Source organism: Grus americana, chromosome 9 (assembly GCF_028858705.1).
Source record: "Grus americana isolate bGruAme1 chromosome 9, bGruAme1.mat, whole genome shotgun sequence".
NCBI lineage: Eukaryota > Metazoa > Chordata > Aves > Gruiformes > Gruidae > Grus > Grus americana.
Genome location: NC_072860.1, coordinates 21,965,574 through 21,986,197, shown reverse-complemented (window position 1 = coordinate 21,986,197; position 20,624 = coordinate 21,965,574). Strand labels below are relative to the sequence as shown.

General features: G+C 38.3%; 1 protein-coding gene across 9 annotated transcripts in view; it reads left to right on the top strand.

The window, feature by feature from the left end:
- The window catches only part of NAALADL2 (N-acetylated alpha-linked acidic dipeptidase like 2), a 491,555-nt gene that overhangs the window by 203,270 nt on the left and 267,661 nt on the right, over positions 1–20,624 (top strand). For all 9 annotated transcript variants that reach the window (XR_008578279.1, XM_054835389.1, XM_054835390.1 and 6 more), the window contains one exon: positions 2,944–3,445. Coding sequence is in view for 8 of the 9 variants with exons in the window: in XM_054835388.1 (XP_054691363.1) it covers positions 2,944–3,445 (502 nt within the window). In the remaining variant the exon portion in view is untranslated. The remainder of the gene's footprint in view (positions 1–2,943; positions 3,446–20,624) is intronic.

Below are 20,624 nucleotides of genomic sequence, written 5' to 3'. Positions count from 1 at the left end.
TTTTTGTTTTATTCTCTATGTAGCGTTTTCTTTATCGTTCTAATTCTGACCTAAAATTACATTTAATACATAATCTTTAAGCCAGGCCTACTTCCTTAAAAAGCCAAACACTAAAGAGAACTGGTAATAGAGATTACGTGGCACAAATGACTTGTGCCTTGAGAATCAGGAGACCCCTTTCTAAAATCCCTGTTGGCATAGTTAAATACACTGCGGGCTCTCATCTCAGATACTTTGTGGTAAGTCGTGCTGTGTCCTTACGCTCAAATAATAAGCTTAGCAACATTAGTAGAAAAAGTGATGTTAACTGGAGTTCCTCTTGCATTCTTTCCATGCTTTAACTAAAGCACGTGTGCTGCTAAGAAGATCCCATATGCCAAAGACTGGTCTCAAATATAAAACTGAATTGAATATTGATTTTTAGTTTAGATCATTTAGCTGTTTGGGTTTTTTTCTGGAGCGAGGTGACTGGTTCTGGTACTTTGTATGAAAATTGAATTGCTGAGATACTAAGCTGTGGAACGTGGTTACTACTCATCTGCATTAACAACCATTTCAAGAAATTTAATAGGAATTTTTATTATGCGCTTATGTGTAGATTTAAATAACCTTTATTAATACACTCCATTGAACAATAACATACACTTTTAAAATGTCATAAATGCAGAGAAAACTTAACTACTACGGATATGCAACGGTCACCATTTATAAGCGCAGCAAGATTAATATTTGCCATGCAACTGCATCTGAAAAACAGCATTAATCCTTATTCTATGGTTAATATTGTAGTAATCTGTTAAGGATTTATTTATTTGGCTAAAGTAGTTTGTTAAATGACTGTAGTAATTCTAGAGTCCAAATTATGTATTTATGGAATACAGAAATGATTTAGTTTGCTTTTAAAGGACAAAACACTTGCCTTTAATTTCTAATAAAAAGCAGCATGAAATGGAGTTGGAAGGATGAGGTGGGTGGGCAGTTGTTATTATCTCGTTGTGACCTCTGTCATTGATGGCTTGCAAATTAATCCCTCCACCAACAAAACAGGAGGAGACAGAGTGAAAGGGCAGATAAATAGTTTGAAAATCAGTTAGCTCAATTTTCTCAAGAATATTAATAAATCACTTGATGTCCAGTTGATGCTTGGTAAGCAGCTTAGTGCACCAGGGATCAGTTCTGGGGCTGACGTTGTTAAATATCTCCCTTAACAACCTGGATGAGGAGACGGCGTGCTCCCTTGAGAAGTCTTGAGGTTATGCACAGCGGTGGGGGAGAGGTTGACCTGCTGGACTGTAGAGCTCTACAGTTCAGAGGGACCTTCGCAAACCTGAGGGCTGGGCTAACAGAAAGTCCCTAAAGTTCAGCCAGAATGACTTCGCAGACATAAGCCATTTGTTGACTCAACTGGAATTTAGAGACTAACATTAGTTAACGTTATTTAAACAAAGAATGCAACTTTTCACACTCAGTCAAGATGATTTAGTTCACTCTAAACTCTGTTGCTTCTGCTGCACGTTGAAAAATTTGGACTGCAGGTGGAGCATTGATTTGCAAAGTGTATACAATAGCTACACTTGAAACGCGTACCTCAAGTATGGGCTCTCTTGCCTGTTCCTGGACTGCCTGACAGTTATAGGTGAGGGATATTTATATGGCTGTACAAGGAAATAGGATCTGTAAATTGGTATTGTATAGAGCGAGATAGTCTTTCAGCGGACAATAGGCTGTTTCATTATATCAATGCTTTCTGACGGTTTGCTCTCTTCAGAGAGCTTCAAAAAGCTAAATTCTACTTTGCCATTAGAGTAGGTTCATCTATTATGTGGCCTCAATAATGTTATCTGGAGGTAAGTCTTAGAGAAAGAAAATGCCTTAAAAAGTAAAAATGGAGGGATAATGTAGTGTCGTAGGTGTCAGTCTGATATCTATCACTGTGAGAGATTTAATATCTTTATCTTCATTTTATTCTAATTGATGAGAGAGTCTGATGTTTGAAAAGCCCTAAATTACAGATGCTTATGTGATGGAATAGCTATTGTCAAAGTATGGAGGAAAACAGCACCCTATTGTTGCCGTCTGTTAAAAATGATTTGTTGAAAATTGACTTTGAATGTTTGCACTGGAGGTCAGAGTTCCCTTCTGAGGGCTCATACTTCCATAGAAATATCTAGAATTGCCACAGATATGTCTTGCTATTAAAGGAATGATTTTGATATAAATACTTATCTGGCAGTGCTTTTGATTCATTAAAATGGGAAAAATAAGTGGAGCAAAACAGCTGGGACAATTTCTAAGTAAATTCATCAGTCATTCAGGAACTATGCATTTAAAACACCTATAAATAATAGAATGCTCCATCTAAATGAAGCTTTTTATTGATGTGTAAGTACAGTGTCACCCTGAAATTTCTTTTTTAACTTATTATTTCCTTGTTTTTAAAATCAGATCAGGCACATTATATTATTTCTACTTTTTCAACTTTATTTTAACAGCTTTATTTTGTATGGTGTTTGAAATGAAATTGATACAGGCAGTTGTTAAGCTTTAAAATTACTTTCTGGTAATAAATAATTGTTTTAGAAACTCTGTGCCTTCACTCAATTTTTTAATATTATCTTGGGGACTGACAAAATAATAGGATAACTTTTGTGTTTTGCCATTGGCACTCGTAAATCCCCTTTATTCATATTCTTACAATATATCCTATTCCTTTAAATATCTTGTTTCCCCGCTGATGATGATGATGTCCATGGGACTGCTGATCCTACAAAAGAAGACAGGATGATGGAAACGGGGAGAGTAAAATACTGAGAACCCAGTTTTTGCTTTTTATTATACAGGTTTAGATCTCCCAGGTTTACAAAGAATAAATAAATTGTGTATGTATACGTAAGGAAACAAACATTTAGGTTTGGGGTTTTTTTATTATTTTTGTTTTAATAGATAAAAAGATGGCTTATCACAAAGTGAATGCAGACCAGAGAGCACAGGGGCACTCTCCGTACCTTGACAACGATGAGCTCCAAGCCACAGCGCTGGAACTGGAATGGGACATGGAAAAAGAGCTGGAGGAGCCTGGCTTTGACCATTTCCGACTGGATGGTGCGGTCCAGCATCACCTCGGAAACTCGCAGAGCCCTGACCTTGATCTGGAGCCCATCCAGCCATCATCTTCTCCAAAGGGAAGATTCCAGCGGCTTCAGGAGGACCCTGACTACATCTCACATTATACGAGACAGGCACCAAAGAGCAACCGCTGCAATTTTTTTCAGATACTGAAAGTATTTTGCACTGCTTTGATTTTATTTATTTTTGGAATTGTGATAGGATATTATGCACGCAAGAAATGCCTTTCTCCCCCATCATCTCAAGAACCAAATAACCTTCATATCTACCATGAAATTCTCAAGGAAATCAAAGCTGAAAATATTCACCAGATCTACAGGTATGTACCTTCGATGTTTTTCTCTAAATGCAATCAGGTGCCACTGTTAAGACTTCTTGTGATTTGTTTTATGAGGAATTTTATTTACAAATGTTGACTTTTTTGTGTGTTCACTTTTCTGGTAATGCTTGGGAAGCTTTCTGAAACACATGTGAAACTAGTGTAATTTTTACCAATGTGGATTTGTGTTAGTCATTATAGGTTTTGCTTTAATAACATTCTATTGCTAAATATATTAATATTAGCTTTAATATACGTGAATTGAAAACCATAGGTAATTCAAAGTGAATAGCAATACAGACAATAGACCAGCTGTCCCAGATCCAGTCAATTATCAAATATCATTGTTGAAAAGCAAGATTTTAGATGGTATTTTGTTATAACTGGTGCTTTAAGAAATCCCCATCCAATCTCTGGCAAATAAGTGAATCTTGGTTTTTGTTTTTTGACCTATACTATGACATAAACCTTCAGTCTGTATGGGTTTAGGAGGGAAAAATTGAACTCTGAAAGACAATTTTTTTTTTTCCTTCAGTACCTGTGTTATGAATATAAAATGTTGTAAAATATCTACTGACTGGGTTTGATTTTAACTTTTTTCCATGTGAAATCTTTTCAGTGCTTTGGAAGTTTATATAACACGTTCGTATTGGAGTGTAATCGCTTTTCTCTAGCAGTGAATGCGGAAGAAACTAGATTTTCCTGCCAACTTTTGAAAGTTCTTTCTATATGAGGGAGGAGATGAGCTTATTTCTGGCTTCTGGAACTGCAAGTTCCTTTTTTGTGATAAAAGAATCGCGTTGCAAAGTTTTTGTTTGGTCCCAGTTCAGAAACAGCAGAACTTACATACCCAAGGTTAGAAAGGATTGTTGTCATGCACATCCAAACAGTTGTTCTTGAGTAAATCAGAAATACATTGAAAGTAACCACAGAAGTCTTCTAACATTATTTGTCTTTCATTATATTTGCTAAATCAAGTCTAAAATCCTGAAGTGGTTAGTACCATATTTTGAGCCAACACTTACTAAATTGAAGGGAACAAATAGGTATAAAGGATTTCATGACAGTTTTCGTGTGCTGAACTGACTTTACTTTATACAAATCTAATTGTTTTCATAATGGGAAAGGGTACAGGTGATGAAAAGTGTGGAATCTGAATGGTTAAAAATTAACCTCTTTGTCTTCTCAGAGAGTAAATTGGACTGAATTCTGTCATTAGGTTTAGTCATGGGCAAACTATTGGAATAAGCCAAGCCCTACTGATTGGGGATTACACAAATTACAGCAAATTGCAGAGAACTCTGTCAGTCTCAGGAAAATACTCCAGTTCTTTGTGTTTGGGGACTGGGAATCACTTGCTGTTTCATTATTTCAAAGGATAGTTTGAAAATGTCCCTTTTCAAACTCTTCATCACTTTTAAAACTATTTCAGCTAGCTAGTAGGATATTAGTGAGAATCTGGACTTTAGGTAAAATTAATTATATGAATACTTTGGAGCTTAAAAAACTTACACAGTTGCTGTCCTTTAATTAATGTAATTCTTAGAATTTGGTAAATTTTTTTCTGCATAATAGCATGATTTCAACAAATGTAGTCAAATATTAATTCAGCTACCTATCAACTCTGTATATAAATATATAATCAATGCTTTTAGTATACCGCATTACCCAGAAGATTTTTCTTAACCCAACACGTTGATCTGAGACCGCTTTTATCCCATGCTGTGCTAAGTTGCTTCCCCTCAACATCTGTTTGGCAAGAGTCAGAGCTACTGCAATGAAACCTATGTCTACGTAGCCCCACAAATAATAGAACATGCAACATATGTTGCTTCAGAAAAAAGGAAGCCCAAACCTGACAAAATCAATATATGTTATTGTAAGATTTCTTTCAATATAATATACTTTGAGTTACTAGGACTAAGTGGCAGCTGCTTAGCTTGCAGTATCTAAATGTTACTGAGAATGACATTAATTTAATTTTCTTAGCTTACTACTTAGATCAGACTCAATAACGGTAAGGGATTTTGCTAACAGTCCTGATAAAGGACTTGGGAGAAAAATGTGTAAAAGATACCACAGTGCCAATCATATCACCCTAATGTGCTTGGAGGTCTGGAGTGGGAACTTCCTATTGGGATGCAATCACCTGCAGCTTTGGGATGAAATCGGAAAGCTTTGAGGATCGGGACCCTCTGGGCTTCTGAAGAGGTTGCGGAAGTGCAGTGGGAGACTTGTGTTGATAGCGCTGGGATTTGGACTGGATTCCGTGTGAGCTGAATGAAGCCCCTCTGCCAATCTGTGTTAGGAACGGAGGATCATGTAGGATAACAGCAGTTTGTGTGCAGTTTGCTCAAATGGGAGATGCGGGCGTTCCTGTGCAGCTTCTCCATCAGAGGCTCTTGGTGAGAGCTCATGCGCTGCACTTCTGTCAGTCCTGCACTGGCCGTGGACAACAGCCAGGTCCATGCTAAGCATTTTTTCCCCAACACACATACCAGAAATCATTAGGTAAGAGAAGTCACTGTGTTGGCTTTTATTCCTTCAACTTTGCACCTTACTTCCTGTGAAATGTCAATGCTACAGAAATTCAGTGCAATTTAGCACGGTTGTAATTACTGGCCTTGGCCAAATTGACTAATGATACAGCCTAAGTAAAGATTATCTCTGTAAGCCTTTTTGAACACCTCCCCTACCCCTTGTAGGGAAGTGCTCACAATGTTGATGATAAAAAGCAGAAATCGGTTTACTCCTGATGTTTCAGAGCTTTCAAGAGGACTTGAGTTGTCAGAGGTGCCTGAAAGGGGGAAAGGAGTCACCAGAAAAAACCTGAAGAGTTTTCCTTGCCCTGTACATTGCATTTTACATGCTGACAGAAATTAGGACAAATATTGTTAATAGTATTCAATCAGTAAATCTATCACTTTAGGAGTGTGAATACTAAATTTGCTGAGATAAATATTTATAAGAGAAACAATCTGCTCCATAGCACGGGCAGAGTCAGAACTGGTAAAACCAGACATAATTCTGCAAATGTCACCAAGCTGATAGGAATCCAGTAGTACTATATCTGCTTGTGCCATGAATATGACTTTTCTTCAGTTTTCTTTTGGAAGATATATGAAAAGGTTTGAGTTCAAGTCTGGTGTAACTTAGCTCCCACAAGCCTTCAGGGTGAATATGAAAAGGGCATAAATCCCACATCCAAAAGAGACCAAGTAGAAGACGAGGTACAGAGTACCTCGGGCACTGTTTAAAATTATATCCATAACCAGCCGAATTTACTAGGGTAACAAAGATGGACAGAGCTGGTAAAATTTATAGGCTGAAAGTAGGCTGTCTCCTGGGACAGCTAGTTTGAGGCTCCATCGCAAGATTGAGTTCTCGGAGCCCTTTTATAGAGAGCGTGTCAAGGGGGCATAGCTGGAGAGTTGTCATCTGTGCCTTGCTCCCTGTGGAATGTGTCTGCGGCTCCAAAATATAATCGTTAGAATAGGAAAAGTCCTGTTTTCAAAAGTGATGAATGCATTTAGATGTGAAAGTGTCTAAAGTTTATAATAAATGCTTAAGGTCGTAACACGCAGACTTTCAAAAGTACAGAAACACCCAACAATTTTGCTAAGCACACCGTTGAATTCTCAGAAGTAAATGAGCCAAATTTTCAATGAAAACTAATGTTTCTTCTTAAAATGGGATTCAGATTTCTAATATCAGTTCAGTGCTTCTGAAAATTCAGCTGGTTTTTCCTTCCTTCTGTGTATAAAAAGGGGGATGCTAAACTAGTATATCTTTATCCTGTTGTGCATCTGCCAGATGCGTGTTAGCTGTCCGATGGTCATTACCACATAATTGAATTATCCAGCAGATTCGTGTTTATAATTAATGGATTGATTTTTCTTTCTGCTCCCCCCCCGCAATTAGTGTGTACCATTTGTGCTGCATACTGTCCCCTCTGCCTCCTGGGTGATTTTTTTTTCCCTTGCCCTACCTTCAGGAAAAGACAAGGGAAAAAAATCTGAAACACCTTGGTCTAGAGTTAGGGGGAGCTTTGTCACTGATTTCAAGGTTAATGTCATTAAGTGCCAAGATTTTGGCCATCATATATGTTGCTAAGCTTTTATATTTTAGCACGGTAAACGTTTGGGCATTGTGCAAACTGAACTATGGTGAGTTTTCCGTTCAGGTTTGAGTTGAATAGTATTAACACAATGTAAAGGGACAAGGTAATGAAAGCACAAAAAGTAGCAGAAACAGAGTCTCTTCAAAGACCTATTGTTGTAATAACTGCTACTATCCAATTTGGCATCTTTTTCTTAAAATACATTGTGTTGCATGTTTAACAGTGCAGAGCATTTCAATAAGGGGAATATAAAAGGTATTTTTATTTTAAATGAAATTATTTCAATTTTGTTTTTCCAAAACCAGGTAAAAATGAAAAAAAACCCCTAATGTATTTCAAAAATTTGGGACTACCATGTTTATTTTATAGGAAGTTATAATTTTGGGGTTGACTTCTGTAAATTAAACTGATAAACAAAGATTTATGTTGAATAGTAAGTATAAAGAAAAATGGAAAGTTGTGTGGATGTTGATGATAATTCTAGCTATACCTTATTTATCACAATAGTTAATTCTCTCGAACACTATCTTTAAAATTCTAAGAGCCTTATCCCATGTAATTCCTTTCAGGAAACCGTATGTCTCTGTTACGATCAGATTCACAGTCCTCTTGGATGCATTTTTCCGGAGTTAAGACTGGGGAGCCACAGACAGCAGTGTCTTCACTTTGTTCTTCATCCAGTCTATAGGGCAGCTCCTGTATTTCAGCTCTGCTTTTCATCCTGTATATTCTCACTGAAGTGCTTTCTTCACTATGGGGTTCCCCCCCCACGCTTCTCGAGCAATAGGGAGGTTTAAATCCCTTTGTAATACATCTAGTTGTAACTAAGTGTCCTTTAGAGGCATATCTGTTCTTTCTTCCAGCTGGTTATATCACTTGCAGAACCTCACAAATCCATCTCTGGCAAGAACTGGTTTGTCACCGGTGCCCAGTGCATCCATAACTTCAGCTTAATTCTCCAAAGGGCTTTGGGAGAGTAAACAGCAACCGCTCTCCTGTGCGGTCATGGCCAAAGAAACAAAAGTCCCTGTGCAGTGAGAAAAGGAGTTTACTTGTTTCTTCTGAAAGTGAAGTCAGAAACTTCCATACCCAAGTATTGGTTGTTCCTGATCGGTTATAATCAGTACTGTTAAAACCCTGGAGCTCCACACCTCTTTATCGGGGAAAGCCTGTGAAACACAGACGTAGCAAGCAAAGAGAGCCCAGAACTTCTGGAAAGCTTTCAGTTCTGGACATTTGGGCTGAATTCAATTTACAGGCTGCTGCTTGGCAAAATTGACTTTGCTGTCCCAGGAGTGAGAAACCAGGGCAGGAGCAGAGCCTCTCATTCTAAAGGAAGGGTATGAGGAGAGAAAGGAGGGCTCTGGTGCCTGCTTCCCTTAGGAAAGGACCATTTTGTCCTACTCCTGTTAACAGCTACTGTTAATTAATAGCTACATACTGACATTACATGGCTGATGGTAGCAATCTGCTGGCCTAGGCCACAGCTCGCTTGTTATCTAAGTGGTTGTTTTTGTGTCTCCTGTACAAAAGGAAATTCTGGTTTTTTGTCATGCCAGCTGTTGAAAAATGCATTGCAAAAAGCAAATCTCGGTGGGAACTCATCCTACTCCCTCCTGCATATCAGTCTCAGATATTTATTGTATTGCCATAAAAAAAACAAGTATTAAATATAGTCAGGCAGAGTCTGAAGTCCTGCCTACTACATCTTTAGAAATGGATGTTGGCACGTCCCTGGGTAACCAGGAGCTAAGCGAGCTCTCTGGATTTATTTCATTCCCACACTCTGTGTAATCACTTGGGGTTCTCTTTATTCACATGATAATTTTGAATGTGTATTTATAAGTACAAAGCCCCTTTTGAAAGGAGATAAGAGTAATGTCAAACAAGTGAAAGTTCCCACTTATCCTCCTGCTATCTCCCCAGCGAAGAACGGCTCTGAGAACGTGGGGAACTGTCTTTTGTGGAAGAAAGATGCCCCGTGTGACCCAAGTGGTATCTGTGGAACAGCGACCTGATAAATTTAGGCTCCAGATACCCACTTATGTGAAATATGATTTTATTTTTTTAATCAAGTAGCTTATATCAGTTCTTCAGAGGTGTTAGCACAAAGGCTTGTCTGTTTTATACTTTTCCTTGGTTTCATTCAATTTGCCTCTTTTTTTTTTTTAATTTGCCAAACATAACTCTTTCATTTATTTTTCTGTAGATAAAAGAAGGAAGCGTTATATTGATATAATGCTTGACATGGAGGTGTAAGTTTATTCCTGTTAGGGTCAGTTACAGCATATGCTTATAAAATTCCTTTTCTTTTTTGAAGAAATGTCTTAGCTTATGGTTTATTTAACATTATAGGGACGTGTTTCAATCCACCACGTGGTTCACTGAGGACAATTTTTCTTCTCAGTTGATTATTTTTTTAATGGTACCCATAGAAATATATTGAATTTTAGATGTTTGCTTTGGGAAATAATTTACAGTAAAGTCTGATTTTTGTATTGTAACTGTGTCCTTTGTAAATGAAGTACACAGTGTTGCCTTAAAATTTTTTTTAAACAATACACCAGTGATATAGTAATAAATCAGATCCAATAAGCTGTATATTCACATTGGCATAATGAGTCCCTTGATAAATGTCCTTATCTGTCATAGCCCACATGAATGGCTTCCGTCTTACTGCTCCTTTCTCTAAAAGAACATACAGGTTTTTGCTAGGGAAAATAGAAAGAAAATCACAATTGGGCCAACTTACCAGTTCAGAAACTCTCTAAATGACAAAAAAGTATTTTATTTTGATTTTGAGATATAATAGAATAAAGGACAGCTTTCCAAACCTCTGAGACCTTTTCTCAAAAGAAGAGAAGCAGGAGGATTTGTGTATTGTATCTCATGTCCTGGGGTGGACATCATGTGTCATCAAAGTGAAAACTGAGAATGATGTTTTTGAGTATTTTATTATAAGTGTATCATTCCAAGATGTGTAATTTGTGGAATAACAAAATGCATAGATGAGCTAATTGGGAATTTTCAAAGATTTTTTTTTTTAATTACTGGGGTTTTTTTTCCATAAATCTGCCTTTTTTTTTTTTGTGGTACAGCATCTGTTTCCATGCAACATTCACAGGCTCAGGGTGGAAATTTGAGAGGGGAAGATGGGAACAGCTCAGTACTGCTGGGAGGTTACACAGGATGCAGGGGATGGAGGGTCACAAGCCTGTTCTGCGGTAGGTGGAACAGGACCTGACGCCTGAACTTCTCCCACTGGAGTGCTTCCTGCACAACACCCGTGTGTTGGTACAGCACCTCGCTTTTTCTAAGGAAAAGGAACACTAGTTTTTTGTAGGCTATACAGTGGAAATGAATTTTGCTCTGATTACTTATATTTGGATTGCATAATCTCAGCTCTTTTAAAATTAGAGATTACCTTGCTGACATTACCTCATACTCATTGTAGCAGAAGTGTGCTTAGGGTTTAGAGAGAGAACCAATTTCCATGGCCAGTAGCTATCTACCTCTTTACCAGGACCGCTGAAAAGCGTGGGGCATTTTAGTCCCAATTAGAACAGCAATTCTGAATGGTGACAAGTACTACTTTTACTAATAGATGATGCAATGAGTTGTGCCAGCATGGGTGAGGGAGAAATTTAGTTTTTTAAAGGTCTAGCATACCTTGTTCTTGCCTGCTGGGGCTAACGGAGGGATCAGGAAGGCTCTGATGATAGGTTGAATCTTCCTGTTTGCCGGGCTGCCCCCAGGACATCTCGCTCTCCCCTTTGCCTGTAGCTGTTTGGAAAGCTCGAGTTTTCAGAGAATTGTTTCTGTTTCAGTATGACAGATGGTAAAACATCTATGGATTTTAAAAAGCCATACCTTTGAAAAAACTTTTGGTGAGTGGTAGGCCCCACAGTTGACTTTACCTGAAAAAGAGAAATACTTGACTAGGCATTTCTGAGCGATTCTGACACTAATGCTGGCTAAAAGGCAGGATTTAGAGGCAAAAGACTTATTTACGTTGCCATCCATCAGTTTTATAGATGTAACCAAACCATATTTTTTTCTAACATAAAGAATTTGAAGGAAAAAAAGCATGCAGGCTGTTGAGATGACAACCAGTTTTCATCTTAGGCCAATTACTTCCAATGGGGAAATGCCAGAGGATACAGAAATTGGACAAAGTTGTCCTTCACCACCCAGTCCTTGCAACTCAATACAAGGAGAGTCAGCAATTTTGGCTAGTGGTCCCAGGGACCTACTTATAAAGATACTGAGAAGCAAACCTCCCAGAACAAAACCCCTTAACAATTTAATTAGTGGCACTAGATACGCTGACTATCTACTAATTGCCTGAAGAACTCGAAGAGTTTACTCCTGCTGAGTTAACTGTATTGGCTCTCAACTTCTCAGTGATACAGCGTGCTTAGAGGGTGGCTGTTTTCTCCGAGGAGGAGATGGTGGCACAGGGCATTGCAAAGAATTCTCGTGTAAAATTTCTTAAGCACCAAACACTTGCAAACTCCTGTTTAGGATGCATCTCTCATCAGCAGAGTGTAAAACTGAAGTCTGTTGGTACTCCTGAGATACGGCGTTTGAGTGGAGTGCTGCAATTCCATGGTATGCACTGCAACAATTAGCAATTAGTTTCCTGCCTGTACACATAAATCAGTTTAACAAAGCCTCGGGGGGAAAGAGTTTTCTCAGCCCTCTTTGGTGGTGCTTTGACATCCAGTTCCCTACAGTCAGCACCTATGACAGCTGTTTACTAGAAGCTTGCTAATAAGTCAGGCTCTTACCAAATTTACCGAGAGCAGCGGGACTCCAATTTGTTGTGCAGTATAAGGTTACTGTTCATGCAGCCTTCGTAACTGAAGGCTACTAAGGAGCATTGCTAGGAATCGATCAGAGATAATGAAATTGATATTGTCTGAATAATAATCAATTTTAATAACAGTCTTCTACAGTAGTCTTGCATTAAGGGGCTTCTATTCTCAGTGCAATTCTCTTTGAAAGCTGATGAATTTCTAAAGTGTAGTAGCTGCCACGCTGAAACATGTGAAATGTATTGAAAAGTTGGGGCTTTTCCCAGTAATACTGGAACTTGTACAGTGTTAGACTTTTCAAAATTAAACAAGTTGGTTTGCTTTGAATTTCTAGAGTACTCTTTGTGGACCAGAAGTTAAATAATGCAGGAGGTCTGTATGTATGTCTGATTTTTCTCAGCCTCAGTAACGGGTAATGTTTAAACCTGTGAGAAGTCTCATCGTTCATATAAGCCTAATGTTTCCCTTGGACACATGTAATTGGCACAAATTTACATACATATGATTTCCTGATGAATGAGTTCCTGTCCAAGTTAAGATACTGTGACTCATACTCTACCTATTGTATGAGTTTTTTCAAGGGCGAAAAGGTTAAATTTTCCAGGTAGATGAAATTTTCTCTATCCATTATTTTTTCTTTTAGTAAAGTATAAAAATTGAGAAGTGAATTGAGATGTCACTATCAAAACAAAATGTTCAAATGGCTCAGAAGTAAAATTGTTTGGAAATCTTGTTTCTTGGAAACTTCAGGATTTTTATTTATCTTTTGTGAAAATTGGTTACTTCACAGAATGGAGAAAATTTAACAACTTTCATCTTTTCAGCTATTGTGACTTTTTTCTTTTCTATAGTTTCACAGACACTTTATTGTACCAGTGCTATCAGAATCATAAAAGCTCAATATACGTAATAGTACTCAGATCTTTCACTTTTAGTGAGCAGATAACATTTGAGGGTTTTGTTCGTTTTATGTTTTTTAATGAGTGCTCAAACTTCATTAGCCAGCAGGCTAATTAAATGGGCTGTGTGAGGCGTAAGGGAAAAGGTCGCTGTTGCTGTGGGGGTTAGGACCCCATCGCAGATTGACTTCTCGCTGGCAAATTTCAGAAAACTCTTCAGAGAGGAGTTTGTATGAATTGTAGTATTTTTACTGAGATTTGGGTCTAGAGAAAAAAATAATTGAGGATGTCTTTCCTTTGGAAATTAGGATATCGCTGGAGACTGATGTAGTGCAGAATTGACCAAGTGACCAAAGTTCTGAAGTATGTGACCTTGACTCAACTATCCAAGACTCATGTTATGCTCTGTGCAATAACACACTTTGCTTCTGTTCAAGTGACAAACTGGAGCCTGTAGAAGCCCAGAAGCTCTCCAAACATGAAGAGGGGGGACAGCGGGAAGAAGGATTGAGAGTTAAAAATTGATAAGGAGTCCATGAAAATGTTAGGATGCTTTTGATGGAAATTGTTTCCTTTGTTCCAGCAGGGCAGCTGTGATTTAGGAGAGAGCTCACGTATTTATAGTTATGATTGTGACTGAGGCAGGAACATGTTCGCAGCAGTTCCGGAATCTGCTTCCTGTCGAAGGCTACGTGAGCCAACGCGGATGCAGCGCAGATTGAGACAATTTCATTATTTAAATAGCTGGCTGAGTGCTATTTGTGAGCAAAAGGTGGTAGCTCTGGGAAGTTGCTTGTTTCACAGCCATTTGTTAGTAATAGTTATTGAATGCTTTTATTTTTAATACATGCCAACCTAGGTGATGGGCCCTGTGATGTGCATTATTAAATAAATAGACAAGCTTAGAAAAAAAACTATGTGGTCATGAATAAAGTTTATATTCCCTGTCAACTATTTAGGGAACAAAGCAAGAGACTGAATTATTCATTATATGCTTAGCGCAAGGCAAATGGAACCTGCCTCTGTGTTGCTAACAGTGCAAATAGCAACTTAAAAAATACAAATGGTTCTCTTCTGTGTTATCATCCTTGTTTTTCTTTGCTAATATTTCTAGAAACTATTTAAGAAAATTAAACCCTATGAAAAAAGAGTTAAGTCTGCATAGTTCCTCAGAATCTTAGCACAGATCCTGTGGGAGATTTTGTTTCTAAATTATTCAGCCTATGTGCTAAAAAGATATATAAGACATTGTGTTTTGGAAGTTAATACAGGTATTCCTTTTGCTCTAGTGGAAAATACCATCTTTCTTTTTTCTTTTTTTTAATAAGTTTTGTAAAGATTCCTATAGACAGAAATATATATATATTTATATAGCTGTCTATTCATTTATGCATGGGGTTTTGTGCATATGTGAATACATAGATCTAATTTTGCATAGTAGCTGAAGATCTGTCATTTACACTGCACTTCTCAAAACTGTCATGTATTCTAGTGCTCGGTGCCACTTCTCCCTGTGGTCGTGGCTGAAACCTGATTGCCATTGTAATGTCAGGGACAGAAACACTTCTTGTACGCATAGGTCCTTTGAAACTGTAAGAACTCAAAATATTACGATGACCGTGTTATAAATGACCATAGAGTTATTAAGGACAGCTCTTTACAGGAGGATGGGCCTCAACTCCTAATAAAGTTTTTTGTTTAGCATTTGATGAGAAATAAATATAGGTTGGGGAGCTTATCTCATTTGTATAGAAATAAGTATTATATAAAATAAAAAGACTAAGTTAATCACAGTGCAGAAATATTTCCACATGAAAATGGATACCTGGGCTTCTTAGTCTGGTGGGGGAAAAATACAAGAACCAATGGCTGAGAAATCAAGCATTAAATTAAAAATAGAAGTATACAGCACAGATAAGGTGATGAATGGAACAAATTGCATTATGACTTCGTTATGCTGTTGGATGTTCTTTAGCCAAAGAAGTGTTGTGTAGTGATCAACACAAGGTAAAATACAGGTCTGTGACATAAAAAAGGCGAGGTGAGATGATTTAGTGGTTTCTTTCTAATGTGGGGTTTGGGTTTTTTTTTTTTTCAGTCTCTGTGTTTCATCAGATTTTTCAAAGATTTTATTGAAGCACACCGAGATCAGTCAGATTTGTTATATGTACAGGAAAGATCTTGGAGTGCAGATTTGAAAACCAATAGTACTTTGGATGTGGAATGAGCTCCTTGCAAGGTAGCGCTGTTTGTTCTTTTTCCTAATCATAGTGCAAGGGCAATACGAAAAAATATCCTGCTTTCAAACTTAGAATAAGGATCCTCTTTTTTGAATTCCTCAAAGGAACAGGATTTTTTTTTAATAGGATTTTTTTTTTTTTTTAAAAACGAGAAAGTTAACTCTGAATTTTTGACCACACTTTAAAATTACAATTGGTATCAATGAACTGAGATGTGGCGTATAGCCCGTGCATTTTGGTGTCTGTGCCTCTGAGTACCCGGAGCAGGAGACGACAGCCAGAGGAACACAAGAGGTGATTTCTACATGTGTTCTGCAGCACCTGTAAAAACTCTTTTAGATAAATGACTGCATTAATGCAGCATATACCCAGTCTCATTACATCATGGGTCAAGTAAAGTAACAAGTAAAGTAAGAAAAATCTTAAAAGCAGATTGAAAAGGTTGTGCTCTAGTTGGTCGTCCTTTTGGCAGTGTGGCCCTGTTCTGCCAACCATCCCGCTGCCTTCAGTTTTCTGGCGGAGAAGGTGGCAGTTCTTTAAAGCACACTTCAAAGGCTCAAGCCTGCACTGACGGCCTCTGCCTCTTGTCAGCTATGGTCAGATGAGATTCTGCAGTTCTTCATCTAAAAGAAAAGCGATGATAATTTCGTCTGATAGAGGATGCTACCATGAAACTTCTACACTTTTGGAGTTACCACTTTTTTTTCCTTTATTATTGAGCTGTTTTAGCTAGGATGCCTGAGAGGGTTTGATGTTAATATTCTCTTTTGATTAGTAAACCGAACTAGAGCAGAGGATTTGGGCTCCAGCGATCGCAGGAGCTGGGTCGGAGCCGGGTGCTGTGGTGGGGCTGCAGGGAGGCGCGGGGAGCTGTTTACAGCACTGCGAGGCGGTCGGGCATTATCTGGGATTTGCAGCTTTCCACTGGCAAAACTTTTTTTTTTTAAACAGACTCTGTTAAAACAAGAATCATTTGGTATTATTTTAGAAATACAAAGCTAAATACATTAAATCCTACTTTAGTCTTACGGATTTGGAAATTGGTTTTACATGCTTTCGTCACATCCTGGCTGGATTAATCTAACTCTCTTTTTACAGTTTTGCCAGCGTTGCCGCTGCAGGAATTGTGTACAGATTGCAGCGGCAGCAATGATCCGCGGCTCCCCGAGGAAGAGCAAGGCTCGCAGAGGTCTAGGGCTCTTTTCCATCTCTCTCATTTTCTCCTAACTTAGTATGTCCTGAAGTTAAAAAGGTCTTGCTGTTTGGGAAACAGTTAATTGGATCGGGATGAGTCATACCCAGGATTAAAGGCTGGCAGTACGTTTGGATCCCTTCCCCTTAGTTAACGTAATTAAGACTGACATTAAAGATCAAATTATCCCTTCCCAAATTAGGGCCTCAGGTAAGTGAGAAACTCTTCAGGGACATCCCTGCCCTGCTAAGGGTCTGTGGGAGCCTGCTGGAGAAGCCCTGTGCTGTCCTCTGAGGAGTTGGCCTCTGAGGGCCACGCTGCAGCCTGCGGCTGCCCTGGCGCTCTCCTCTGGGGAGGAGGAGGTGTGCCGGCCGCTGCTGGGGAGCTAACGGTGCCGTGGCCCCTTCGCTCCTCCGAATCCTGGGCACAGGTGGGGCACTGGGACACAGATGGGAGAAGGATCATGGTGCTGTCTCGCAAATTAGATCTTAGAAAGAAATTCTTTCCTGTGAGAGTGGTGAGGCACTGGTGCAGGTTGCCCAGAGAGGTTGTGGAGGCACCATCCCTGGAGGTGTTCAAGGCCAGGTTGGATGAGGCTTTGGGGAACCTGGGCTGGTGGAGGGTGTCCCTGCCCATGGCAGGGGGGTGGAACTAGATGTTTTTTGAGGTCCCTCCAACCCAAACCATTCTATGATTTTGTGATGACAAGATGGCCCGGTGAGGTGCAGGGAAAGGCGTTTGCTAAATGCAGAGTGTGACAGGCCTAGCCTGTAGGTCCGTGCTGCTGCTTTGGCTGCAGGTCAGAGCTCGGGAGCAGAGCTCGCATGTTCAAAACTGGCATCTTCAAAACTGGCCATTTCCCACATTATTCTTTGGGAGATCCCTGGGTCGTTCCAGGGTGTCCCGGCTGAGCTGGGCAGGCTCCTCCCGGCAAAGGGCATGATGCCACCAGGGTCTTCTGACTTCTGAGGGACTTCATCTGAGCCATCTTTGCTCACGTGTGGTTGGTTCCTGGTCCTGTTGGCTTCATTTCAGATAAGAGCAGCTGGTATTTCTGCAGCACCTTGTAGCATAAGGTGATAAATTTCCTTACAGACTTGCTCAGAAAATATGTTATCCTCCAAAGAAATCAGGATGTCTGTGTTTGAAATGCAGTTACTGAATAATCCAGTCTACCCAAAAAGAATTAACTTTAGGTTATGTACTGGATCTTTTGGTGCATATAGACATGTTAACACCTTTTATTTATTGTATGTTAAACACTGGGTGCTGACTGCATTATATTATGTGACTCTTAGTTCAGCAGAAATAGAAAACAGATTTATCTAAAGATGAGTCTCAAGTATTTGTTATGTGCTGTTGTGCCACTCATGAAGAGTGACTTTGGATGACAATGGTGATACTCCACCAGTAATTCAAGATTTATTACCCCAAAGGAAAAGTTGTTACATTTTCTAGAATGAGGGGAAAGTAATTTTACGCAGAGAAGGATGGTAGTAATTGTTACAAGGCTTTCTGGTTTTGTATGCCAGACTATGGTACAGCATGTAAAAAGTGCCTTATAAAAACAGTAAAAAGATAACTTCAAAGAAAAAGTGTTACGTTAGCAAGAATGACAGGGCAACTATTCCAGAAGCAACAAAAGCATATCATAATACTGTCTGTTTGTAATCCTTTAAATAGATGACTTGCTAGTAATGGAAAATTAGTGTTTTCTAGATTCACCTCCAGCTAGAAGATGCATCTTTATGCTTTTTTGTATTGCAAACAACATATTAGCTTCTCTTTCAATTGCAAATGCTATTAAAGTTTGCCAGAAAAGCTCTTATTTTTCTTTGCCCCCACCGATGTTTCAAATCATGGAAACATTAGGATGTATGCAAGATTTGTTCATTATTATTATAGCTGAGAGGGAGATAATCGATCTCTCTTAGCATATTTTTGAGACAGTATTTAATCTGCCATGGGAATATTTGAGAATACATAGTAAAATCAAATGATTTTTACTTATAGTATTGGGCACTAACTTTGAGAGAGACCATATTCTGCTAGATATGGAAAATTAAAATGAATATTTGCTTACAGGTAATTATGTTGCTCTGATGATATGTAATGGAAGAAAGCTTCATGAAGAAGTCCTTATTTGATCTTGGCAAAGTTTTCAGTTGCTTTTTCCTGTTTACCAGAAGAATTTCAGACCTACCAGAAATATTATATCTTACCAGCCTTGAGTACAGGGAAATGTGAAACTACAGCTTTATCTCTATAGTTGAAAGTTTGAATTTTCAGAGGAGACTTAATTACTTAGGGAAAATGACGATTGGATTAAGACAAGAAGGGCTCCTTGGTGGTATTCTACTTGCATCCCTTTCAGAATGTGTATTCTATGATTATGTTTTGATTTTGTCAGATTAATTACCTTTATTTGATTTGACTTTACAAAAAAACCACTAAACAAAAGACAGACATGAATTGTTACATGAGCATTGCTATGCATTGGGAATCAGAAAACTGTGAGTACACGCTGTTTGGACCCTTCTTTAAAGAAAGAATCAAATATTTTATTTTAAATTCCTTTTTCCCTGAATGTCATGTAGAATTTTTCTCATCTTCTTGTATCATCAGATTTGAGCAGAAGGGAGTATTCGACTAAATATGCATTCAGCCATGGCTGGGTTTTAAATTACTATGGTTCCAGGTATAGATAGAAAGAACTTAAAAAACATAAGATGAATTATGAATTAAAATGAATTATAAGTATCATTTAAGCAATATACTGAAGATCATGAAAACGGAGCTGTGATTCGGAGAGAGGTAAAAAGCCACGTGATGAACTAAGGCAAATTATATTCTTTTTAAATACTCCTGAAATATTTTTCCTTGGTTTTGTCACTGAAAGGTACCCCCTGTAGTTTGCAGCTACCTCTGAGATGGTCTACATATATAATGAAGTAGCATGAATTTTACTTAGTCCTCCTTCAAAGCACATTTAAAAATCTGTTCTTGATTCCAATTTCAGGTTTCCTAGTATGCACTTATTTTCTTGAATTTCCTGGAGTTGTTCTGAATTTACAATTGTGTAACTGAGTTCAGAGTCTTTTATTTAAATTTTAATTATTTATGGTTAACAGTGTGACCATTGCAATATTTTCTTTTTGTTAGGTGAGATGTCTGGCGTGTCTTGGCATACCTGAGCAATATGCAGTAACAAACTAACGCACTAGGATTTTTTTTTTACTTAGTAAAAAAAAAAAAAATTAAAAAATTTAAAAATTAGCCATGGTTGTACATAATTTTGAGACGGGTCCCAGGAAGATCGAATTAGGTTGCTGGAAACTCTTTGGAGTGGTGAATGCTTTTATTAGCTGTATATGCAGTGGCCAGTGTTCTGGAGTCCTGAGCTGAAATTCCTCTGTTTTGAGCCACTAAAATGCCAATAACCAGTAGTAACACTGCCTTTGTTTTCCTGAAATTAATGCCTGCATGTGTAGCTTACGCTACTTAAATTTTGAATGCACACTTAGCCATAATTGTATAAAATGAGAAAATTGTAAGCACAGAATTGGAGGGAGGGTGAAGCTGCTGCTGCTAATCAAACCTTAAAGGCTGAATATTCAGAACTGTATCAGAGACTGTAAACCCCCTAAAACTAACTTAGGCCATTTAAAAATGATTGGGCACTTCAGTTTAATTTGCTTGAAGGTGAAGAGCTTGTAAGACGTATTTGAACCTAGAAATAATTGACAGATAATTTTTACATGCATGAAAAAGAAGTTTCAGAGTTGAAACCTTGACTTTCAGTATTGTAGAGCTAAAGTCCTGCTGTCATAAAGGCCCTGATGATTTCTGAATTAATTATGTTTCTGAACACTTATGCTGATACGCATTCACTACCCTTTAGAGACTCATGT